Source organism: Condylura cristata, unplaced genomic scaffold, assembly GCF_000260355.1.
Source record: "Condylura cristata isolate star-nosed mole 26May11 unplaced genomic scaffold, ConCri1.0 scaffold00031, whole genome shotgun sequence".
Classification (NCBI taxonomy): Eukaryota; Metazoa; Chordata; class Mammalia; order Eulipotyphla; family Talpidae; genus Condylura; species Condylura cristata.
In genome coordinates this window covers 15578433-15606113 of record NW_004567132.1, presented here as the reverse complement: position 1 = coordinate 15606113, position 27681 = coordinate 15578433, and the positions used below count along the sequence as shown (strand labels likewise).

Sequence of the window (27681 nt, the reverse complement as noted above, 5' to 3'; positions counted from 1 at the left end):
TTTTCTAGCTCCATCCATGTTGCTGCAAATGGCATGATTTTGTCTGTTTTGATTGCTGAGTAATATTCCATTGTGTATATGTACCACTTCTTGATCCAGTCATCTGTTTTTGGGCATTTGGGTTGATGTCACATCTTCTCTATTGTAAATAGAGCAGCAATAAACATAGGGGTGCAGGTGTCATTTTGAATTCATGCTTTTGTATCTTTAGATAACTAGGAGTAGAATTGCTAAAAATGGAAGCTCCATTTTTAGCAGTTTGAGAAACCTCCATACAGGTTTCCATGTGGTTATATGTTTGCATTCTTACCAGCAGTGTAGGAGAGTTCTTTTTTCTCCACAACCTTGCCAACATTTATTGTTGCTTTTTTTAAAATATGTGTCATGCATAATGATGTGAGGTGGTATCTCATTGTGGTTTTGCTTTATATATTTCCTTATTACAAATGATACTGAACATTTTTTCATATTCCTGTTGGCTGTCTGCATTGCCTCTTGAAGTATCTTTTTAGCTCCTCTACCCACTTTTTGATGGGGTTGTTCACTTTATATTTGTTGAGTTTTGTCACCATTTTGTATATCTTTGTGATCAGTCCTTTATCACTAGTATCATGTACAAAAATTTTCTCCCAACTGGTGGGGAGTCATGTTTGTTTTGTGTAGTACCTCTTTTGGTGTATAAAAGCTCTTTCACTTGATGTAGTTTCAGCTGTTTATCCTTTCCTTCATTGCCCTTGCTTTGGGTGATGTACCTTTAAAGATATTACTGAGGTGTATATCATGTAGTGTTTCAACAATATTTTGTTCTATATATTTTATATTTATCTCTAGGTCTTTAATCCATTTTGAGTTGGTTTTTGTGTATGGTGTGAGGTAGTGAACTAGCTTCATTTTTTCTTTTTTTTGCTTATAGTAGCCCAGTTTTCTTAGCACCATCTGTTGAACAAACTTTTTGTTCTATTGCATATTCTTTGCTCCTTTTCAAAGATTAGCTATTCAGTTTGTGTGTGGTTCTAAAAGCAATCATGTCATAGCATACTTCCATACTCCCAGATTCATTTTCTCCTTCAAAATATTTGTCTTGGAACTTTACAATTTTCCCCAAAGTAATTCATTTAGAGTCCTTTGTATGTCATGTTAGTTTGCAATTATTACCCTGAAGCCTATTATTCAATTAAATTATATCTGTATCCAAGAAGTATTTGTTGAATGTGTACAGAATGCAAGGTATAATGCTTAAGCAAGCTCCATCTTTTTCTTCAATCTTGGCTCTAAGGCCAGGGTCCTTAAATTTGGCACTATTGAAATTTTGGGCTGAATATAACTTTTTTGTGGGTGCTTTCCTGTGCACTGAAGGATGTATAGCAGCCACCTTGCTTCTACCCACTACATGCCAATAATAGACCCTACCCAAAATTTGAGAACCAAAGTTATTGCCAAACATTGCCATATACACCCAGAAAGCAAAAGCTCTCCTAGTAGAGACTTGCTGTCTTAATTTATAAATTACAATACATTACTCATTTGCGTAAGGAAAGAAATAGTTAATTGAGGACAATTTCTAGGTATCAAATGTGAACATTGGGTTATATGATTCCCATGATGATTTTCTGAGAAGTTATTGGATTATTGTCAGTGTCAATGGAACAAACCAAAACTAAAGGCAGCTTATTTTGTTTGCTTACCTTTTTAAGGGACTATTAATGAAATATTTTTATAAAATTCCAAGTTCAACATAAAAGTTAAATATTATTACAACAAATTACAGTTTTACTTCATATCTTTTAATTTGGTTTGACCTTTTATTTAAGATATGTAAAAATTAAAATTTGAGAGTGCAATAAAAATTTGATTGGTTAAGCTATTTACTCTTCTCCCCAAAACACTCTCTTAAGTAGACATAACTCAAAACAGAGACATGAGCTTCAGCAACAAATGAAGCTGTAGGAGCGAACTTCTTTCCAATCCATATTTGCAGACTATTTTTCTGTATTTTAATAAAATTTGAACAAAACCAAAGCTGATTTTAAAGGCTTATATCTATATCCCCAACTTCAAGTAAATTCTAGGTTTATAACGTAAATAAGAAAATTCAGGATGAACAGGAATAGGAGGGTACGATGGGATAATCTCACTGAGGTGCAGTTAATTTTTATACTTAAGAATCCAGAATTACAGAGTAGGTGGGACTTGGAACCACATTATTCTTAGTTTTTCAACTTGACTTCTTCCATTTGTGCAACTGGCTCTCTAAAGTAGACAGTGGCAAAAATCTAGGCGAACATACTCCATGGAAGTCGTCATTGATTCAGAGCAAATGAATCATCCACTTTGATAGGAAAGTGTTTGCAGATAATATATTTTAGTTTAGATCATCTCAACTAGGCTTCTCTTTTCCACAAAGAACTTCTCTCTTTCCAGAGCATCTGAAGTCATGAATATGTTATAGCCAATTAATTTCTCTCTTTCAGCCTAGATTTTAAAGTGTGTTTTTAAAAAGTGACTGAAATGCAGAAGAAACCTAGCACTATCATTTACTAATGATGGTAAATAACCAGATAGTCAAATTACCTCTCTTCTGAAACAAATGACAAGCAAAACTAAGAACCTGAATGTGATTGCTACCAAAAACCAATTGAGGAACACAAAAGGCAAATGAGGAATATATTTTGAAGAAACAATTTCTTCAGAAGACTGATGACCTCTTTATGAAAAATAATTCTCAACACTCTCAAGGAGATAAAAGTGACCAGTGACTCTATGATAAGAGATCAAAGATGAAATTTAAGAGATTAAGTTCTAGATAAAAGGACACCAAAGTAAGATTAAAAGAGAGCTAGCAGAGGGAAATCAGTAAAACTATCACAATAATTAAAACCACATTAGATGCAGGAAAATATAGAGTGAGTAATACAGCAGATGGACTTAATGACTTAGAGAAAATGTTTGAGAAAAACCACACAAAATATAGGACAAAAGAGAGATTAAAAGCTATACCAGTGGAAATGTTGTTGACACAAAAGGGAAAAACCTTTCCTGAAATAAAGAACTCCCAGGAAAAGGAAATAAAAAGCCTAGATTTCTCCTAGTGACTTTAATTTTTTTTAAATCCATATTTTTAAATTTCTAGTATTTTTTGACTAAAAGTCATGTATAAAGTTTTAAAAACATAAATTGGCTTTATACTAAATGACACAGAAGTTGATAATGGAATGGGATGTTGCCAAAATAAACATACAGAGAAAAATACCTAAAATAATATGACATTTACTTTGGGTTTAAGCAGGAGGTTGTTTCCATTACAAAACTTTCAATGAGATTGTCACTTTTGAAAATGCAAATCAGAAAATGTAAGAGATGAGTATGTGACAGTGGGCAAAGAATTAGGGAAACAAAATAAAACCATTCTTTGTTTGCTAGTGGTTTTATTTGATTACAAAATAGGAGTAAGTTCAGGAAATAATTAAGCTGTTTGTAAGCAGAGTAGAAAGGGCATAGCAAGGATCTAGAAATTCCAGAATTGAAGGGCCAAAATATGTAACTATGTTTTATTTTCAACTAATAAAATTTGTCACTGAAAAATTATTTGGATAGAAACTCATTCGGTATATGTGCCCTATCTAATGTTTACATCAGTTAGAGTCCGTACAGTTATTTTAACTATCAGAGTAAATTAAAATGACTGTTTTAATGTGGCATATCAATCATTTTTTTCTGAGTAAAACAAATTAATAATAACTTATTCTACTTAGAGATTTATAGAATATTCAATAAATTCTTTCATTTGGATAAATGTCTCAGGAGAAAAAAAGAAAGGCTAAAGAGTATGTATCTCCCACAGAAACTTACTTCCCTCATGGAACATGTAGTTAAGTCTAGAATAAGAAACATCTCAGGTGTGTGAGTATGGCTACTGTTGTAAAGAGACAATTGCAGTTAAAAAACAGTAACTAAATTTTTGAGAGTTATACCACCAAATGAGCTACTGGGTTTGAATAAAATAGACTGTGATCATAATGTGTATGCTCCTTACTTTCTATGAGCTAAAGAAGCTGCTCATTCACCAAGGTAGTAGTATTGAGGCATATTCTGTGACACCTAATTTATAGATCCAGGGAGGATCAAGGAAAACCAGTAAGCTCTTAAGAGGACAGAGCTAGTAGCCTCAGAGAACAGGGAGCGGAACAAGAAATCAGAGTGAGCAGGACCAGGACCCAATTAAAGGTGTCCCTATTCCCAAGATGCAACCTTTACAGCTTCTGCCCTGCAGAGCTTCAGAATTCACATAGACTAGCCACTCCTGTGTGTTTCCCATTCTTCCCTTTTCCAAGCTGGAAATTTATTCCAGTTTTGCAGTTATTAATTGAATGTTTAACGGATGATAACTTGTCTTTTTAGTTTATTGGCACATCTGGATTTTATTTGTTATTAATTTTTTTATAATTGTTGTAATCCCCATAGTTTGCCCACCACCATCACCTGAGAAACATCACCATATTCCCATGTGTTCATTCCTCCCCTGTTTACCCCTTTTCCCACCCCCTACTTTTTAAAAAAAATTTATAGTAGTCTATTTTTACATTTTTTTTTTTGCGATTTTCCATCTCAGTTGCAATCCCCTTGGGTTTCCCATCATCAGATTACCCATGTGCCATCACCATAGTCCAGTACATTTCCCTCCCCACTGTTTTGATCCCATTCCCCACTCCACTCCCACAGAATGTCTCTGGTATATAGCTGTTCATCATTATCACTATTTTCTTGCTCGTTCCGTTATATTCCTGTTACGAGAGAAACCATTCGGTAGTTTTCCTTTTCTTTCTGACTTATTTCACAAAGCATGATCTTTTCCAGCTCCATTCATGTTGCTGCAAAAGACATGTGTTTTTTTTTCTTGGTTGCTGAGTAATATTGCATTGTGTATATGTACCACATCTTTTTAATCCAGTCATCCACTTTTGGGTATTTGGGCTGTTTCCATATCTTTCCAATTGTGAATAAAGCAGCAATAAACATGGGGGTGCAGGTATCTTTTTGAATCAGTGTTTTTGTGTCTTTTGGGTAGATACCCACCCCCTACTTTGATGTGAAACAGAGTCTATCGTAAGATCTTGGACTTCATGAATCTATTGCCATGATTGGTAGAACTTTGAGGTTATTCCCCATGAAGATCAAGGTGTATATGTTTTGTGTGCAGAAGGAAAAAGCAAATATTTGTGACCACTGGCATACTTTGGGATTATTGTTTTCTCTTTATTTGCTTCCTCTTCCTGTGAGTGAATTATAATTCTCCACCCAATTACATCAAGCTTGGCTGTGTGACTTTCTGTGTCCAGTGAAAAGTGAACAGAAGAGATGCATGTCACCTCCAAGCAGAATCCTTATCAAAACATAATGTTTTTCCGCTGTGTCTGTCTTTGCTGATGCTAACATGTCCCAGAAAGAGGTTGAGTCTGCATTCTGACCCCCAGCTGAAATATACATAAACATGAGTGAGAAATAAATCTTTGTATTTTTAGACCATGAAGATTTGGAGTTAATTGAAGCATAACCTACTGTAAGTCCTATGACAAAATGATGCTGATAAAAGGTTTTGTGTTCACAACTAGGTTCCTAAAGATGATTTCCAAAATCACCTAGAAATCACTTTTTCTTTACAATTTACTAGTGAAAGATACAAAGTTAAAAAAAAAAAAAACTTTTGTGGCTATTTGGTTCTATTCCATATATACTATGCTGTTTCTCACAGTACTGAGGTCTTACTTGTTTTGTCATTAATTAAAAAATTTCACTCTTGGCTACCTGTTCCTCCTCACTAGTGAAGTGAAGCAGTGTTTGCAGTTCTTTTATTTAATTGACCTTTACACTGATTAATTGTAGCTTCTGAATTCTGAATTTATCAAACTTGGGATTCAGAAACAGTGAGCTAAACATGTGTGTGCAGCTGTATACAGTAAATACACACACATGACAAACACACAGAAAGACATCCCTACATTTCAAATTATTGTCAGTACACTTATTAAGAGTTTTCAGGATGCTTTTCAAGCATTAGTTTTGTGTTTGATTTTTACCTAAGAAGACCTTGCTTTTTTCCCCCACTGACTTTTTTTTTTTTTTTTACCACAACTATGATGATTTGGCCACTAATCATAATTTTCACTGGAGGACACCAGGCTCAGTATTTTCCCTTTTTGTAGGTTTGTTCTTTGATTTGCAAGCATTTTGAATTCTGAACCTAAGCTTAAGAAATTGGGGCAAAAACTGCAGTCAAGTTATTAGACGTTTAAAAATTTATCTGAATATAGAGCAACCTTGAGGATTATTACTTTTCTGAGTTCTCCAACATTGCTATAGTAATTGTGTAATTTTCTTTAAAAATATATAAACATCACAGCACTTTTATATATCCTTTGTCAAAACATTTTCACCAGTTTAGTGACAGAGAGTACTTATCAGTGGACATGGTCTTAAATTAAGAAAGGGAACAAAGAACTGTCATAAAAGTTACATTGTGTGAATAGCTATCCTCTGCTAACCAACGCATCTTGAATGGGTGAAGTATAAGCGGAGCTGGGTAATTTTATTGAGCTAGCAAAATTTTAGAATTGAAGATTATACTCTTGGGCTTATCATAAGTCTGTCAAACTGACTTGAACTTTGGTAGCCAAAAATTGGCACACACAAAATAACTAAGCAGAGCTAGTGAAGGTCCTTAATTTATACAGTTTAACTAGTTGAAACTGTTCCCTGAAAGACCATTCTCTTAGCATATTCATATCCCTGCAGAGAGGGCCTCTGTCCATGTTACGTGGCAAATGCAGCCCTCTTTGTCTTCATGTCACATTAGCTAGCCATAATCAAATGCTCCAACTTGAAAGGAACTTTTTTGGGTTGTAGATAAGTATTTATAAAACTGATTTTTTTTGTACAACTAGTAATTGGACAGTTAGGTAAACTATTAATATATTTGCATAGAAGCCAGAAGTTATTTTTTAATGGTTTTTGGAAAATATTATGTAGTTGATTGGTTTTTCTTGACATCTATATCAATTCTACAGAAATCATGGGATTTTAGAAAATATAATTTGTTTTACATCTTTTTCATTTATGACACAACTGAAAAGTAGATTCTAGCACATGTAAAAAAAAACTAAGTGAAATGTGGCTATATATATATACATATATAATAAAATACTAAAAAAAAGAAAAAATAATTTGTAAAATACTTAATGCACAGCCTTTGAGTTCTTTTAACGACAGGGAGAGGACACCAAGAGATCTCAAATACTCACTCAGCTATAAATCAGAAGTGACAGTGGTCTGGAACCCCTTTTAACTTGATTAACTATAGCTAAAATATAAAAACTAGTATACTCTGTCATATATAAATATTTCATTAATGATCTACTACCTACAAAATCCCTTGAAATGGATTTTTCTCAATAGAGAGAGAAACAAGGAATTGAAATACTAAGTAGTGATTAACATCAATTTTGCCTGTGAAAAAGACTTCAGAATTTGAGTTGACTGCATTTTCATGTCAAGTAAACAAGAAGGTAGATCTACCCAAAAGCTAAATTGATCTAAGTTTATTTTACAGAGGATTTTACATAACAGCTTTCAAAGTATAGTCCTTGGAACAGCACTATTAATATCATCACAGAAACTTCTTTAAAAAAGTAAAATCTTAGGCCCCATTCCACACATAGTGAATCAAACACTCTGCTTCGCACCCAGTAATATGTTTTTTAGTAAGTCTGCAAGGAAATTCTGATGTATGCTATATTGATCTTGAAGAAACGGTTTTCTACTTGGTACTGGTCAGAACAAACCTGAATCAATTATTTTGTTTTTATTTTATACTCTCAAAAAATGTTGACCAACTAGAGTGCTTCTTCCAGAAAATGCTGTGGTATAAAAAGGACTAAAAGCTATATTTGATGGAAATGTTTTATAGAAATTTTGTTTATTTACCCTAGAAAAAAATAACTTGGAATCTTAAAGTAATTGTAGCCTTCAGAGAGCTAAAGAGTTACCTTATCTCTGATAGGTAAGACTAAGTAGAAGTAATCTTCCAGCAAGCATGTCATATGACCTCTCTTATTTACTTCTCTGGAGCTGTTTGTGTAAGTTCTAGACACCCTCTTAATGGCAATGCTTTAAGTTATTCTTGTAGTAGGTTGAATTAGATTGCCACTAGCTAAGGTCTTTACTAGCAATAAGAGAGTTTATATCTGTGACTTGTACTAAATTACTGTACTCTTTGGGTTCTGGTTGTTAGCAAGAACAGTGTTCTCAGATTTAAATGATGTATGAATTCTTTTACCTGGAAATGTTATTCACCTCTGTTCATCTCTATGCAGTGTTATACTTCTGAATTAAACCTATTTTTTTTTCAGATTATTGAGGATATTCTTTCATTGCCATCTGACCTCTTCTTGTTGTTAATCTTACTCATTGTCCTTTATAGGATATTTGTCTTTCTTATTAGTTTTAAGTTTTTTATCTTTTTTAAAAAAATATTTATTTATGCATACAGAAGTGGGGTACAGGCCAGAGGTGCGGGGGCAGTGAGAGGCTTCAACCGAGACAGAGCGAGCAGAACAGGCAGATCTACCAAGTACACTGCTGAGGGAAGCAGTGGGCGGGTCAGGAGAGGTCTGCCGTGCCATGTGGGTCACGTCCTGGCTGGGCAGGGATCGAACTCATGCTGAAGTGGCTTTAACTTCTTAGTGCTGTGCTTTAACCTGCTGCGCCACCAGGGAGGGCAAGTTTTTTATCTTTTAATGTCTCTGACTTGCAGTCTGGGTAATGTAAGTGTAGGTCTGTATTCTAGTCTAATGTATTGTCTATATAATCTAATTTTTGAATTTCCATGAGAATATTTTTTCTAGAAATCCTGTTTGTTATTTTTCATATCTGTTTCATAGTGCTCTGTAATTTTGTAGTGCAACTCATTTTTAAATTCCTTTTATATCATTTATAGCATTCTTTTATCTCAGGTCTCTTTGCTTTTTATTCTTTATTTTGATCTTTAGATTCAACCTCATGAAAAATCAGTTCTTTGTGCAGTTTTCAATGAGAATTTATCTTTGATTGTGAGCTTATCTTTAACAAGAATTATTTTTTCCACAGGAAGTCATGTTTTTAAATTATAATAATGCTCTTATTGAGCTATTTTGTGTTTATTTTTTTCTGCTTGTCTGTCGATCTCACTGCTCCAGCACAAGTTTTTGTTGCTGTTTCTATCAGCTTATATCGGCTTAGAAATTCCTCTGTTACATGGGAATTATAAATTCTGAGAGTGTATCAACACTTGGGCCTAGACCTCTCATGGGAGAACTTTCTCCCCAAGGGCACAGATTAAACAAAACCATCATGACAATTTACACTGACCTCCTTTCTTTTTGGTTCTTAAAAGAAGATTTTAAAAAATAACCTTGTTTATTTTTCACAGTACAGAATTTCTCTCCTCAGGTGCAATTATAGGCTGTTTTCAAGGGTCAGTCTTATAATTTGTCTTTGTCTGATCCTTTGGTTTCTCTAGATTCCACATACTAGCAAAACCACTTAGTATTTATCTTTCTCCCCTGTCTTACTTAGAATAACCTCTTCCAGCTCCATCCATGCTGCCACAAATGGCATGAGTTTATCTCTTTCGATCCCTACTATAGTATTCATTGTGTGTGTGTGTATCACTTTTTCTTGATACACTCATCTGTTCTGGAGCATTTAGGTTGTTTCCATATCTTGGCAATTGTAAGTAGTGCTTCTATAGACAGAGGATTGCAGGTAAGAAAGTTAGCTAAATAAGAAGTTAGCATCTGTAACCCAGGAGACAGCCTTCTTGGACTTCTACTCTCCATGACTTTGAAAAATAAATTTTGAGGTATTTAAATCCATAGCAACCTGAGCTAAGACAACAGGTATCTATTTTATATCTTCACTTCTTCTACAGAACCTGACACAGTCTGTCTCTGTGTTGCTTTTGAAATCTGATATGATGCTAGGTAACTTTGGCCTTATATTCCTCTGAGCTATGAAAAAAATCAGCCCAGGAACATACTCTTCTGACTTTTAGTTTCTTTTTTCATTTCTAGCACCTAGGGATTTCTTTTCCTTCAAGCTCAGTTGTGTGAGTAAAAAATACAGTATTTGATACATAATTTCTGTGTAGTCTGCATTATTGCCTGAGCTAAAATTCCTCTTAAATTTTTCCTATATATATGTTATCTGTATGTAGATAAACATAAAATGGATATAAATACCTTATACATATAATTCTTATGTAACAACAAACTTATAACTGAAATTAAAAGTATCTATGAAAAAGTTATAATTAACATTAACTTAATAAGGTCAATGTTATTTAACAATGTTATTGTTAAAGCTAATTTTTATACCTAACGAATAGCATTAATATAGAATTACCAATATAGAATTTTCAGAGTTCACTTGTGGTACATGCTCTTCTAATTTCTACCACTTTTGTCTAGTTTACCTAGTGTGAAACTCTTTTGGGCTGTGTGGTAAGTTAATTTTATTTTCAGTATATACAATGCACATGACAAAAATATTCTATTACTTGATACCAACTAATTATAAACATAAGTGCAAGGTTGGATACTGGAACTGCATAATGACTTTCTGGTATAAAAATAAGCATTCAAATGAAAGACAAAATTTTAAAATCAAACAATGTAATTACAAATAATCTACTGACCAAGAAATAAGTCATAATATAAACTAAAAAATATTTCTAGCTGAACTAGGATAAAAATAAAACTTATCAAAATTAGGATAATGTAGGTAAAGATGTTCTTATAAAACTTATAGTCGTAAATGTGTACATTAAAAAGTAAAAAAGGCGGGCCCTCCCTGGTGGCGCAGTGGGTTAAAGCACAGCACTAAGAAGCTGAAACCACTTCCGCATGAGTTCGATCCCCGCCTGCCCCAGAGGTGACCACATGGCGTGGCAGACCTCTCCTGACCCGCCCGCTGCTCCCCTCAGCAGTGTACTTCGTCGATCTGCCTGTTCTGCTCCCCACTCTGTCTCTGGTGAAGCCTCTCACTGCCCCTGAGCTTCTGGCCTGTACCCCAGTTCTGTATGAATAAATAAATAAATCTTTAAAAAAAAAGTAAAAAAGGCTAAAAGTTGACTAAATATTAATTTCAAAAAACTAAAAAATGATATTATAGTTTAAAATATATAAATTCAAAAAAAAAGAAAATTAGAGGCAGAACTTCCAGTCCAGTATAATTAAACAGCAATAAAGAAAGTATATAGATCCTTATCTTGCTCTTAGGGGAAAAGTGTTCTACTTTTCACTATAAAATATACTATTAATTACATATTTTCATACCCTCATACCAGAATGAGGATGTTCCCTCTATTCCTAGCTTTTTGAGTGCTCACAACAGAAGGGTGTTTGGATTTTAGTCAAACCACTTTTCTACATGAACTGATACGGTATTGTGGAGTTTATCTTTCATTCTAGTAATGTAGTGTATTACATTGATTCCTAGACATGAAACCATTTTTACATTTCTATGTAAGATCTGGTTTTCTACTGCACAAAATATTTACTCTACTGTTGGATTCACATTGCCTGTATTTGTTGTGCAGCTCTTCATGGTTTTGAAGGCACAAGACCTTTTTTCCTCAATTGGATTAAGCATGAAGGGTTTTATTTGTGACATACTTAAGTGATTTATCACTCATTTTTATTCTCACTTTTCTCCTTCTATATATCCCAATATGTTAAGTCAAGATTATTCTTGTAGCATTATTTTCATATATCTCCGTCCAACAGTAAGTACTGAAAGTTGCAGTGTAAGACAACTGTTAAACTTATCTCCAGTTTAAGTAGTTCCTTTGCTTTAGATTATAGATATATCTTCAAGTAAAGGTATTTGTTCAATATTTTATTAGGCCTTATCGCACACACAGACACACACACGTGTATGCATATATATCAAAATGTTTTTTCTCACTTTTTAACTTGTTTAAAAAATATTGTCGTTTCCCTTCAATTCTCTATATCTTTTGTTCTGTCATCTATATATTATTGTTATAGCAGAGAAGTGTGATTTTGTTTTTTGGTTTATCAAGCTAATTTTTTTTAAAGATTTATTTATTTATGCACACAGAACTAGGGTACAGACCAGAGGTGCAGGGGTGGTGAAAGGCTTCACCAGAGACAGAATGGGGAGCCAGAACAGGCAGATTGTCAAAGTACACTGCTGAGGGGAGCAGTGGCGGGTCAGGAGAGGTCTGCCATGCCATGTGGTCATCTCCAGAGCCAGGGATGGAACTCGTGCTGAAGTAGCTTTAGCTCCTTAGTGCTTCATTGACAGGCTGCACTACCAGGGAGGGCCCTACCAAGCTAATTACTTTACCTGGATGCTTATGATTTTTTGTAAATATTTTTTCCTGATATATTGATTATTCTTGATGTTTCTTTTTTTCTTTGGTTCCCCTTTACAAACATCATTTAGCTGGATGTTCATTTTATCTACTATATTAAAATTGACTGTCTTCTTTTTCTATTATAATTTTTAATTTCATACTTGTTTTCTAAATTTTAAGAAAATGTTTCATATTGCCTTTGCACATAAACTGGGAATTTTTCCATAATATAAATAACCTGCACTATTCCCTCTCATGGATTTTAATTTAGTTACTATGCTTTTGGTATTCTTAAAATTATTACTTATTTCCCTTTATATTTTTCTTGACTCTTTGATTGATCATGTTATCATTTTGCCTCATATTATTTTCTCTTTATTATTCTATGCTTTTCATCAGAACATTTTACTTTATACTCTAAGTAATGACACCAAAAACATTCTTAAAAATGTTCTCTGCTTCCTGTAATATACAACTTTCTTCATATGTTCAGATTCTTTTGGATACTGTATTAGTCAGCATTCTTCAGAAAGACAGAAATAATAAGGGGTGTGTATATGTGTATGTGTGATTTATTATAAGGATTTGACTCACATAATTGGGGTGGCTGAGTAGTCCCAAGGTCTGCAGGAGCATACTGGAGGCCTAAGACCCGAGTGTAATTTCTAGTCTGAAAATGGACAGTTTCAAGATCCAGTAGGATCCATGTTTAAATTAGAAACAGGCTGAAAAAAGACTGATGTCCCAGTTCTTAGTAGATAGACAAAATGAGTTCATTCTTATGCCAAGGTCAGTGTTTTTGTTCTACTCAGATCTTCAGTTGATTGGATGAGTTCCACCCAAATTAGGGAAGGAAATCTTCTTTACTTAAATGACCTACTTAATGTTAATCACATCCAATAAAACTCTCACAGATACCTAATAAAATGTCTTAAGTATCTGGGCAGCTGATGGTCCATCCAAGCTAGTTGAAGCAAAAAATTAACCAGTCTAGCTTCTGTACCCCTTGTTCCTCTCTCCCCCTAGGATTTTTAAAAATTTATTGATTTACTTATTTATTTACAATGTTTGCTTGCTTTTGTCAGGTATAGATCTCTTAGAATTTCCACCACCAGTTCACTCATGCACCATCACCATAGTTCTTTGTGTTCTTCCTGCCTGTGCCCTGATCTCTTTCCTTTTCCCACCCCTGAAGAACGTCTCTCATTTGTAGTTGTCTTTTTGTTGTTGTTGTTGTGTTTTTTATTGTTATTCTTATTCTCCTCCCTTAGTCCACTTCAACTGTGTGCTGGTAATTTGGTCTCTTCCTTACATGATCTCAGATATAGAAGCTCTTTTATAGACTATATAAGTGTTGAACGCCAATGTGAGACAGCCTTTCATCCTTTCCTCAGCCCTGTTTTCTGGTAGTATTACCCTTTACACAGACTGTTAAGTCACATAATGATATGCACATCTATCTTCTGATTTCTGAATCTACTGGCTTTCATGCAGTTATCAGTTATCAACTATAGCAAGTAACCAGCTTCAGTGGCTTAAATCCTGAAAGTGTACTTTCTCACATAATAACTCCAGAAATGATGTTAGTTCACAGGCTCAGGAAGATCAAGCCTTAGGTCTTGGTATGTTCAGTGTTCCAAGCATTGCTGCTAGAATTCTAGCGACATCAAATTCATGGCAGCAGAAAGAAAGAAGAACCAAGATAAAGGGTTTCTGTAGACATTTTTACTTTCAAATCATTTGTCTTCATTACCTGACAAGCCTGATAAATATAATTATTCTGTTTGTGTTTCCAAGTATAATTTTACTTAAATAGAAGGGAATATGGATAGTAAGTAACTAACGTATTCTGCAGACATTTTTTCAGTAGAGGTGACATAATTTTCCTCTTGCCAATGTTTCATTCTCTGGAAATTTTCTTAACTTGTGGAGTACAATGTAAAGATCAGTTCTCTCATGTCCTCTTACAGAGAGCCTTTAGTCCTTGTTTTAACTTTTATCAATGGACTATACTTATGAGATTTTATATCACTCCAGTTTCTTTTCAACCATGACTCTAAGATTGGTATGAGAAAAAGTTAGGGTGCTTAGATGAGAAAAAGTTAGGTGGCAGGGAGTAGGTGAGGGGTAACTAGTAATTCGAATTTTATTCTAACTTAATAGCTAAGAATAACAAAGTATATAGAGGAACAAATAGCTAGTTCTCCATTGCCCAGTGCTCAGGATCACTGAGACCAGGGTAGACATAATAGAGGACTTTTAAAATGTTGGAAGTTCCATATTTTGAATTCTAAGAAGGTTTTTCTCAACTCAACCTCTGCCTTTTTACTTAGTATGCATTCATCTCTGAGTTTGTCAATCTTGGCTTTAAGCATCATTATCACTTGCATCTTTTTCTGAGTCCTGACTATTGAGAATGTTTGTAAAAGCTATATTGAGGGCTGTTAGCCTAGAAACCTTTATTCAGTGGGTATTTATTTTAATAGCCATTTGGTTTCATTACCTCTTAATGAGTTCTTTGATAGCAAGTTCCTTAATTAACAAGGCGGTCTTTCAGGTTTCCTCTTCTCTAATTATTAACATGTTTTGGTACTTTCACACAGATTACACTGTGATCAAAAGTTTCCCCTTTTATAGCTCCTGTAGGACCATTCAGAAAAGGAGGGGATGGGGAATGCACAGTGTATTTCCTTAGGATATAAATGGTTTAAGTGCGTTTGTCCTCCCAAACTGAGATTGAATAAAATATTCATAGTTTATATATAACTTCCCACAATATGATTAACTCAGAGTAGATTTCTAAGTATGTGAAAGTTGGTTGAGTCCAGTTACATTTAATTTGTTTGTTGAATTTTCTATACCCATTTAAATTTTTTTTAAATATATTTTTTAACATCATCTTCATTTTGTACATTTTTTTCATCTCGGTTGTAATCCCCATGGACTTCCCACAACCAGTTTACCCATGTGCCATAACAACAAACAACTATAAACTAGAGACATTCTATAACCTTTTTAATGTGGAGTAATTTTGTCTGGAACTCAGCTAAATCTTCACTTTAAAACTTCCTGGAGCACAGACGCTATGGTGATTGGAGAACTTGGGGACTATACCTGAGCAAGAAATCAAATCCTATCCTAACATGAATGATATAAGAAAGTAAATAAAATTAATTAAAAATAAATAGTTGTAACTTTCATGCCCCCTGCAAAGAAAAACAAAAACCAAAAATGTTCTTGAGGACTATTTATAATAAAATAGCTACCACTCACAGAACTACTAGGTGCAGGTACTAGCCAGGGCTCTGTTTTGCATAAGCTCATTAATTGCATACAATTTCTGCAAGGTTAGTGTCATTATCTTCATTTTACTAATGAGGAAGTTGAATCTAACCAAAATTAAGCAAATTTTTCAAATGTCATAAAAGTGATAAGGCCAGGATTTGAACCTGTTAGTTGAACCAGTGACCCTACTTTTCTGCGCATCACTTTGTCTCTAGTACTGTCTTATCACATAAAATAGGCACGATGGGTCATGACTATTCTCCCATGGTGAGATTAATTAGAAAGCTAATTAAATTCTTATAAAGAAGATCTGAAACAATTTCCCTCAGAGAAACCTGGGGATTTAAAATATCCAGAAATGAAGCATTTGTTATTGGCAGAAAATAACAAACCAAAGCACCTACAGGATACGGTAATTCAAAAAAGCAAGAGAAACTCAGGCTAATGAGGTGTTTGGGAGGAGAAATGCTCTTATTTAGGGTATTGACCAGTTAGGAATTGAGGAAGAAGTTGTATGTGGAAGTTAAAAGCAACTGCCTGGCAGACAGTCAGGCGTCTGTACCATTGTGTTTTGTAAACTTTCTCCTATGGCTGTGGTGTGTTTTTTCCAAGCCCACTTAATTTTTTATGAGGTTTGTAAAGGTCTTGAATAAACAATTGAGATTATAGAGGTTTTCCTGGAAGCTTTGGTTAATATTTTAATACGCTTTGCTTTGTCACATTATTAAATAACTTATTGGAAAAGTTGAAAGAAGTTTCTTTTTTTTTCTTTTCTTTTTTTTCTCTCTAATAGTTGAACATCAAAATTTAATGTAATTTTTAGCTGGTTTTCTCTCTTCTTTTTACTTAACTTCATTCCTCTACAGATTACTCGTGGATTGGGAATCCAGCATCTGGGAGGCCTCCACTTAAAATGCACTTCAAGTGAAATTACAGTTTAGAGGGTATATCTTGAAACTTAGCCAGTGACTGTAAATGTATGTAGTAATAGAGGCCTGGAGAAAGGGAGAGGGAATCGGATAGGGCTTGAAAACAGGAACTAATAGAACATTGGAGATTACCTCATCATGACCTTTTGCTCATTAATATTTGAATCTTATTCTTTGGCATCTTGGTTGCAATCTGGTGAAATGTCAAGCATGGCAAACACGAAATACCTTCAAAGACATTTCTGTGTTAATGAGATGACTTGATGAAGTTGACCTTTAACCTGAACAGGGTTGAGGAAAGAGAAAGGAAGAGCTTTTATTTCTCATTATGAGGACTTCTTATTCTATGGAAGTTTTATAGTAGTAATTATTATTTGTAAAGTACTTCATATTACCTCATTTTGAGTTGTAACCACTTGCAAACATTTTGATGTTGAATGTGATGAAGGTCACCCAGCAAGTCCTACTACTTTTGTGACGCCCTCCCTGACTATTTTGGCCTCATAACCTTTTCTTCTAAAATCATATAAGTGCTTAGAGTTTATTCTGCTCAATTTAACACTTAATTACATGTTCTCCTTGATTTACTTCAGAACAGGAAGTACGCTTTCCTCTTTTTTTGCATGACAGAATTTTTTGGTTTAAGAGAAGAAAATCTTATGATTCTGTAAAACATAAAGGGTAAGAGAAAAATACATTCATAAAGTACATTTTAAACAAATACATGCTGTGTTTTTCTCAGTAGTTTCCCATATTCATATAGATTATAATAATCATATAAAATCATAATAATCATAAAATCTTTACTGAGTCCTTAAATAAGTCAGGTACTATGATAAATTCATAGGAATTTAACTTTTATAACAATCCTTATTTCTAGATGATGAAACCAAACAAGGGTTAAAGTAAATGTTCTAAAGTATATTTAATGTGTTGATTTTCATTAAGCCACATCACTGTAATTTCTCTATTTTTTTCCTTTGATTTTGCTCTAAGACTGTTTTGGGCCTTTGGTGGTAAAACATACACGTTAAGACATCTGCTGCTAGTACCATACTTACCTGCAAATCATAAAGGACTATAAAACCTATGTAAAAGATCAAATCAGAGTATTTTCAAAAGAAGAAAAGAATGTATAGTATGTCAATAAGAATAGACTTTAAGAGGCTAGGGTAACAAAGAAGAAAGAATAGCAGAAAATGAACCTTCAAAAAAGTTTATGAAATTCCCCTTCTAAGCTGCACATGTAAGAACATGTTTTCTGGTTTTACAAGACAACAAACAGCTTCTGGAATACTGATAGCTGAGTAATTATACTAGAAGTTGCATTAACAGGACAGTGTGGATTGACCCATGTAGCAACCCAACAGACACTAAATTTCTCCATTTTAGCTATCATTAACATCTTTTGCACAGTTTAAAGACAGCATCCTTTTGGCAAAACAAAAATAAGTTCCCTGTCTCTTTAAAAACAAACCTGACAAAATCAAGGTGACCTACCAATAATTTAACTGCTTGCTTTAAAAAAACTCAAAACTCTTTTGAGGAAGAGACTATACTCTAGAACTTCTATAACATCTGATCTATATAATGTATGGCAGACAAAACAAAGTTTCTTAACAATATAGTAAGCAGAAAATGTTGACCTATAATCAAAAGCTAAAATAGTCAATAAAAACAGATCATTAGGTGACCTGTACTCATACTAGCAAACAAAAATTTCAAAATAACTATGATTAATATGTTAAAGAAAGCAGAGGGAACAGAAAAGCATGGATGAAATACAAAATAAAGGGACATGCAAACAGATGTTAAGAATTAAATGTGTATTCTAGAATAGAAAAATACAAAATCTATAATGAGGAGCTCATTAGGTGAAGATTAAAAAAATGTATTATATCAGTTTAATACCAAGTCAACAAAGCGAAATTCAAGATAAGTGAATTCAAAGACAGGTCTATAGAAAATGCATACATTTAAACACATATAAGGATTTTTTTTTTCAATTTAGAAGTGAAATAGGCCATACAAGAGAGATGGAATATAATTGAAGACTGTAACATAAATGTACTTGAAGTTCCAGAAAGAGGAGAAGATGAAAATAGTTCAGGGTGGTACTTAAGTAATAATGCTTGAGAATTTCCCATATCTAAGAAAATGCATCAATTTCTAAGCAAATTCCTGTAACATAAATATAAAGAAAACTATTTCTAGTCACATCATAGATTGCTGAATATTAAATTTATAGAAAAATCTTAAAAGCAGTGACAAAATACAAACACATTCAAAGGGGAAATTAAGAACAGTGACAGACTTCTCATAGAAACAGTAGAGGACAGAGAACAACAAAATGAAACTTAAAATTTCAAAAGTACTGTATATTATAATTCAGTAAACAGGAAACATCTTTCAGAAATAAAGATGAGATGCTCATTACTCAGCATAATGCATTAACTGTGTCAGATTTATTCTCAACTATAAATATTTGGAATAACAAACAAAACAAATGAAATAATTTCTTCCATATAGTGGAAAACAGGCAGTGAATTTCTTCCATATAGTGAAAAACAGGCAGTGAATTCTGAAAGGTAAACAAATGAAGTCCTTGCAGGTGCTTCACAGACTGTTTTCAGGGAGGGGTAATCCAAGCAAAACCTGACAGTATTGTTGAAGTAAAAAGACAAAGAGTGGAGTTTGGGGAAGAAGTTACCAATATTTTAAAGAGGTACTTTTGAGAAGAGGACTGGGACTAAGACTCTGCATTGGGATCCTGTTGATGCTTTGACTGACTAGTTAGAGGCTTGCATGTAGGTTCATGTGGTTGTATTTCAAAAACAGCTTCCATGACACTGAAGCTGGGCACAGTTGCCAAAACTCACATAGATTAGAAGGTGTTCAAATGTTGAAGGGAATTGTGAAGTATTCTGTAGTATCACCAGAGGTGTAGCTAGTAATGAGCCTAAAGTAACTTTAGAAAAAATAAGATTCTAATCTCTATATGAACAAACTTCAGAATTCACACTGACTCAAAAGAAATTGAACTCTGCCGTAAACAAAGTCAACATTCTTAAAAGAAACAAAATGAAGACACTCAACAAAATGATAGTAACAATATAGTATTCAATAGAAATTTACTAGATACAAAAGAAGCAAGAAAATATAGTCATGGACTGTATTTCCAGTTTTCCACTGGAAAATAGTCCATAACATGACAATCAGTCCACAAAAATAGATGCAGAAATGACAGAATTAGAAAATATATGCTTTAAAGCTGCTTTCTTTATCTCTCTCTTTTGTCTCTCCTTTATACACATGTATGTGTGTACACAATTGTATAAAATATGTACACAATTTCAAGGTAAATATAAGTATAAAGGAAAATAGAAGTTATAAAAAATGAATCAAATGAACTTTTAAATCATCTACAATGTTGTAAACCAATGTCATCTCAATGAAAAAGTGATACAATTTTAAAAATCAACAAAAATTATACCTGCTACTAAATAAAGAAGCATTAAGAAAAATCTGTCACAAGGATATAAAAACATGATGAATCATTAATAAAAGAAAAACTATATCAGAAATGAAAAATATACTGAATTAAACTTGCAGCAAAATTTAAGTGGAAGATAAGATTGAGAAACTGATAAATGGAAACTATCCACAGTGATGTAGAAAGATAAAAATGGTATGAAAATTTTACATAACTTCACTTACCTGTGGTATTATCAGGCAATGTCACATGTGTCTGTTATTGGACTCCTATGAGAGGAGAAAAAGAATTGTTTGAAGAAGTCAGGATTAGAAAGAATTTTAAGTTGATGAAAACGATAAACCCATTATTTCCAAGAAACTCAATGAACATCAAGCAGGGTGCACATGCGTGCAGGCACACACACACACAGCTAGCACCTGTTTTAGTGTAAGACTGCAAGATTTATTACAGTTATGTAGGTGGTGATTTAGTGGAATGACACAGATTTAGGATTGTTTAAATTACAAAGTAACTGTATGAGCCTGTCTTAAGATTTTAAGGGCAAATATTTGTTTATTGTTTATTTCATCTTTATAAATTTTACTCTGTGGTCCAGCTACACTTGAAAGGGGATGAGGAAGATGCAGAACCCAAAGAACTGTATGAAAAGCATAAAGATTATGGAATATTTCAAGCAGATGAGGATGAAGGGATGTGCTCATGAGCAACAGAGGAATGGTCTGGTGAATAAAACATTAACCAACTTTATTAGATCTGCCCAGAGTCAGCAATGGTGACCTTCTTGGTTTCCACAATATTCATGCCCTCCTTCACCTTGCCAAGGACCACATGCTTTCCATCCAGCCACTCAGTCTTTGGTGGATGAAAAACTGGTAATCATTGTGTTGAGCCCAGTATTTGCCATGGACATGTTGCCGGGACCTCTATGCTTCAGGATTAAATTCTCATCAAGTTTCTCCCCTTAGATGGATTTAGTGCCAATACCATTATGGAGTGTGACATCACCACCCTGGCACATAAGTCCTGGACTAATTCTGTGAAAACAGGAACCTTTATAACCAAATCCTTTCTCCCCAGTGCTCAGAGCATGAAAGTTTCCTGCTGTCTTTGGAACTTTGTCTGCAAACAGCTCAAAGGCGACACGGCCCAAGGGCTTGCCCTCAATAGCAATGTCCAAGAACACGGTGGGCTGTGCCACACAGGAGGTCTGGCACTGGTAGCATCTGCAAGGCCTGATTTTTAATCTCTTAGAGCCTTAGCTTATTCATCTACAAGGAGGAATTATACCAACTTTCAGGAATGATTGTGAAAATTGAATGAAATACCTTGTCAAGTTTTTAAAGTATCGTACATTTGAGGCATATAGTAATGCCCAAGAGATGGAGTTGCCCTTTTCTTTGACTTTTGGTCATTTATGAGTCTTTGGGCATCTGCTTTCAGTTTACTCTCATTTCACTTCACTCTCATTTCTCTTCACTCCCTCTCACTGTTGAACAGCTACAGGGCACCTCAGACCTTGGACCTGTTCCTGTGAGAGTTCACCTGGGGCACAGCCTGACAACTGTGCTAGACTCTGCCACCGTCAGTAGCTGTTCCCAGTCTCTGTGGGTTTAACTGAAAACAAGCCATTGAACGTGCATTTCTTTTACAAGATGAATTTTCTTCTATTTTTCCATTGTCTCTTTCATTTGGTCTCCAGTACTCCCTAATTTTAGTATTTCCACTTCTTGTCTTAAATCATCTACAGAGAGTGTGGATCTTCAGGACATATAATTTTAGCATGTATACTAAAGTAGGATTTGTTTATTATTCTGCTTTTTATATGCTATAGCATTACTGTCAAATAAATAAAACTTTCAAAAATATTCAATCTCACCAAGTAATCAAAGACATAAAAATCATAAAATATTTCTTGTTTTTAGAACAAATTATAATTGTACAAAGTGCTGGTTACTTGTAATTAAATAATATTCTTAGAAATATTTGGGGACATTGTCAATCAGAACATACCTCAGGCAAAGTAGTTTAGTTTAATACTTGGGAATCTGATTTCTATCTATGTTTCATATGCATTATTCATATGCATTATGAATCAAAATATTAATGCCCTTTATCCTAGTAAGTCTGAGAAATAATCTTAAAGGATTTATCTAATGTATATAAAAAGATAATTAAATTTGAAAATTCATTTGAGATGTTAATATGGTTTTTCCATTTAAAGTCCAATTCTTTTGTGGAAGGCCTTCATCCAGAGAAACATATGAAATCAACACATAAAGGACACTATAGTCAGAATCTAGCATATTCATGATTTCTTACTCCTAGATTGGGATCCAGTGGAATAATTGATAAACTAGAGCCATATGCATTGCATTAAAAATTTTCATAGAGAATTGAAACAACAAAGAAAATTTAAAATATATTGCCAGGCTTGCCATGTGTATTAGAGAAAAATTTAAATATACATTGAATAGTACAGTACATTGTTTGCTATTATATTCTTGTCATAATATATATATTTTTAATTCAATGGTAAATCTAACATCAGCAATATTTACCTGTTGACCTCTGGGTAGCGAGTGGAAAGAAACTGATTAAGGGATAATATAGGGACTTAAACCATATTTATAATATTTGGTGGGTCTGTGTTTTTATCATATAATTGTGTGTATCTTCCTACATGGCTGAAATATTTTATAATTTCAAGAAAAGTAATTTCTATTGACTAATATGAAAATTCAGACTTAAATATCAGAGTAGAGGATATATATATATATATGTATGTATATATATATATACACACACATAAATTAAATATGTGTTTGGGGAAAAGTGAATATATTTTCTATGATGTATAATCTAGACCTGAAAATGAGATGTGAGTCATTAAATATGAAATATTTGATTATTTTAAAGAAAATAATAAAATATTAGTCTATTATCATTATTTAAAAATTTGCATAGTTTATGTTCTTAAACCTCTTCAGTTTTTAAGAAAATATTTGTCTTTAATTTTTAAGTAATTCTTTTTATCTTAAGCCATTTTCTCGTTTTATGTGTTTATTTATAAAGCAGTAAACACTTTACTTTCTAGTAGGTTACAGGTTGTTGCTTACATATTATTTTTAAGAATTATGGTAGTTTGGAAGGGACTTTTTGAAATTTGTTCTCTGGAAAAATTTCTTCTCAGTTTAAGATTTTGATTAGAATTTTGAATATTGTTTATTTGTTGTTGACTTAGAGAAAACAAGAGTTTTTGACTATATAGCTGGGTTTTCTGAATTTTTACTTACTGTTATTACTGCCAGGACTGACAGTGATATAGCTAAAATTGAGGATGAGCGCCATCATATATCACAAAATTCAAGATTATTTGAGTGCGGGTTATCAGGATAAAGAAAAGCTCAAAGACAATGCCAAATGAAAAGTCAATGAATTTAATTTCTGTTGGAATTTCATTTTAATCCATTAACATTTTGATTTACACTCTTATATTTCAGGGGAAGGTGGCCCAGACAGCATGTATGTCAGCTTGCAAGCATTTAGCCACATCCTTGATGCAACTTTTGCTAGAAGCTGAAGTAAGGCAGCTTACCTTGGGAGCATTACAGCAGTTCAACTTGGATGTCAGAGAATGTGAACGTAAGACAGTAAATCATCCCGTTGTTTGTTTGTGCTACTTGTATACTCACATTTAGTGTGGGGGGGAAAGTTTTATGTCTTTGGGGGTTGTTGTTCCTGATGGAGTCAAAGAATACTTAGATGATAGAGAAAACTTACAGGACACCTAGAAACATTTGTATCAGCAAGCTAATAGGAACACTCAACCGTGCATCGGCCCATATTTAGAAGACAGATGGTCCTGAGCTACAAGGAAGTTTGCAATCTAGAGAGAGATATAATGCAAACATGCATTTAATAGATACTAAAGAAAGCCCGATTAGTCCAAAAACTTCAAAAGAATGGATTCCCTACCCATTTCCTTTTTATGTTATATTTCGAAAGTATTTTTACATCTTATCTACAAACTCGCCTTAGTCTGACGAACAAATGATGTGTGCCTTTATCAGTCAGAAATGCCTTCTATTGCAGGAAACAGAAGACCTTGGACAAAGTAGTTTAAACAAAAAGGGTTTATTTTTCTCAGAAGCAGTCAGTTATTGATTTAGTTGTTTGATGATTCATCAAGAACCCAGACTCTCATTCCCTCTCCTCTGCCATACTTAAACAAGTGTGCACTTCTCATCTCTGTATATATTACAGTCAGATGATATTTACATTCAATACAAGAAACAGGACCAACCTCACCTATTCTTTTCATTAAGGAAACTAAAACCTTTTCGGAGCCTCCACACCATTCTCCTTGCGTGTTACTGGTTAGAGGCAGTTGCATAGTTGTATCCACATCGAAGGCAGCTTGTGAAATTGAGTATCTGGTATAATTAGCATAGTTCGTTCATCATGAGTCATGTGCTTGGAGTTGAACACAAAATTAGGGTTCGGTTAGAAGAAAGAAGGAAGGAATGAGTTGTGGTGTTCGTTGTGCTGTCAGTGAGAAATAAAAATGAACAAAAATGATAGGGCTCCTGGAAATTTTCTTTCAGATCCTAAGAAAGTTTAAATAGTGGGAAATTATATGAGTCTGCTAATACTTCTCCTCTGACTCTTTTTTAAGTATTTTTTCTGCTTACTTATGTCCTTTGGTTGACTATTAATGGCTACTAATTAAGGATTCATTGGCTATACTACTTTTAACTTAGAAAGGTATGATAGAGATTTTTAGTTTCAGTCAACATAGAGTAATAGTTATCTAAATCACCCTGTGCCATAAATGCCTATAAACTGACTAAACTCTGTGAAGCTACACTTTTCATTGCAATGGACAGCAGAAAGAATAAGGGTGTAATCCTTCAGAGAGGGAATATACATCAGGTAAACTTGACATTCACTCTCATTTTCTGTTTGGGGGCACTAGCCAAAGAGTAACAGAGGAAAGGAGATCTCAAATAAGGATTTCAGAAAGAAAGGAAAAAACAAACAAACAAACAAACAAACAAAAAAGCAAAACCTCCAGAAATTGGCATATAGATTCTAGTGAGGCAGCTGGAATTTGTGGCACAAGCTATTCAAGAACAGGCAGTTGCTTAGAGAAGTAACTGAAAATCTGCAATGGAAAACCAATGAGTCTATGATCAAAGAATTACCATGTACAAGGCAAAACTCTGTGAGGCTGGACAGAGAATAGCCACTGAGAATCTGTGAACTAAATAGAAATACCAGAGGTCATTAGCTTTGGGGGACATTGGAAGTCTGACCTTCCAGAGTGGAAAACCAGCTAAATAGCCTGTACATTCAGTTGGATTCCAAAAGTTAGGCCTTAAGAGTGCTACTAAAGCTCTGGATAAGAGCTAATCTCAATCCAGCCTAGTAAAGCCTAAGAGTAAGACTTGACAAGAATAAAGTTATTCTACCAGTTAAATAACTGCTTGCCAAAAAACAAAGACAATAACAACAAAAGAAAACAAACTCAACAGTCTCTGATGAGTCTGAAAGAATTCTAGACTCCTGATTACTTAGCATTTCCAATTTTATTGCACAAGCTGAAATTTGACATCAAAAAAGCAAGAAAATGTGACTCACAGTAGAAGAAAAGTCAATAAAAATAGATCCTATAATGACACAAATGTTGAAAATACCAAGCAGAATCTTTACAAAATATAATATGTACACTGAGAACTTAAATTTAAAGGGAAAGATGGAGATAACCATTTAACTCTAGCATAATTTGTTCTGGATTTCATAGAAACTTCATACTAATTAAAAAAAAATCAATACTTCTTTAGAAGGATGAACATAAAAATACTCCCAGGCATGTTATGGTCACATTCCTTACAAAATAAACAAGAATAAAAAAACTGTAACAGAAAATGTCTATAGTCTCCCTTTCTCCACACTTTAGTCTAGAACCTTGGCATACCTTATTAAGAAATGACATATTACTGCCTTCCATGTGAATCTGGCCCAACTGTGACTTGCTTCTAACTGATAGAATATTGCAGAATTGTCCTTGTGAGTTCTGTGACTAGATCAAAACAGACAATGCACTCACTCTCCATCTCCTTAGTCTCCCCACTGTGAGGAAAGAACCACAGAGAGCAGCCTCGATGCCTGACATTTTGAATATTATGTTATTGGTGCTGTATTTTACTGTATTCTTGTAAACAGTGTTAGAGTTTGTTATAACTGCATTTAACTTACTTAGAAGTGATTGTATCCTTTTGAGTCTTACTTTTAAGGTTATAGTGGGTCCAGGGTTTAGGTCTTATTTGTGGTGCTTGAGTCTGAAGTACATTTTATGAACTTCATTAAAGAAGAATGAACAGCTTGTACTTGAGAGAACTATTGGGGAATTGGTATACTTAGTAGAGAGCTAGCTTTCAGATAAGATTGAGATGGAGAGATCATTTAATGAAAAGGTACAATAATAGAATTTGTTAATCATGCACAGACGGGTTACTAGAGTCAGCACCTTATCAGAAAGCTATTCAAATTTTGTAATTGCCTTTCAGACTGAGGACCAGCATAAAGCTAAATTTTGTCAGACCTAACAGTGCCTCCAATAACCATATTACTGAGTTTCCCCCCCACATATTTAGAGCCAAAGAGGTTCATTGATTTAGAATTTAATGTTTTATTTCTGATTGGCGGTAATTTGTCTGTCAAGAAACTTTCCATGGACATTTATTTTACTTGAAAAGAAAGAATTCTATGTCTTTTGCTATACCATCCCCCTCTTTTTTTTTCTTTAGATGCTCAGTGGTCTATAAAAAATCCTAAAGAAATGATACATAAGATTCAAGTAACTATACAGAGGCGTATAAAAGCAGACCCAAATGACAAGATAATTAACACTTACATCTTTCTACCCAGTGGTGTGTGCATGAGGTATTTTCCCTATTGTCTGTGAGTCCTTGCAAGAACTGTATAGGTCCTGAAAGAAATTAAACTCTGGACAAGATAGAATTTAAATGTACCTTGAATGTTTGACTCTGAGACCTAGGTTTCCACTTTCTTAGATCCTAAGTCATGAAGAAATTATGTGCATTACCATGACCCTAGTTGATAATGTTAAAGATTTAGAACACAGGCTTGGGCCCTCCCTGATGGCGCAGTGGTAACGTTACAATGCATCACTGCAAGCTAGCCACAGCCACTTCAGTGCAAGTTTGATCCCCCTCCTTGGAGGTGATCCATATGGTGTGGCAGATCTCTCTTGTTTTGCCCGCTGCTCCCCTCAGCAATGTACTTCATTGATCTGCCTTTTCTGCCCCCTACTCTGTCTCTGGTGAATTCTGTCACCACCCCTGCACCTCTGGCTTGTATCCCAGTTCTGTATGCATAAATAAATAAATCTTAAAAAAAAAATAAACAGGCTTTAGAGTCAACTCACTCAGAAGATAGATTCAAGTCACCACTTACTTTTAGTATGACCTTGTGTAAATTAGTTAATAACTTCTCACAATCCCAATTATGAAATGGAAATAACAGTAGTATCTAGT

At 34.0% G+C, this 27681-nt stretch overlaps 1 protein-coding gene across 4 annotated transcripts in view; it reads left to right on the top strand.

The window, feature by feature from the left end:
• Positions 1-27681, top strand: part of EXOC6B (exocyst complex component 6B) — a 525152-nt gene that overhangs the window by 336667 nt on the left and 160804 nt on the right. For all 4 annotated transcript variants that reach the window (XM_012731527.1, XM_012731526.1, XM_012731525.1 and 1 more), the window contains one exon: positions 23623-23764. In XM_012731527.1, the coding sequence (XP_012586981.1) occupies positions 23623-23764 (142 nt within the window). The remainder of the gene's footprint in view (positions 1-23622; positions 23765-27681) is intronic.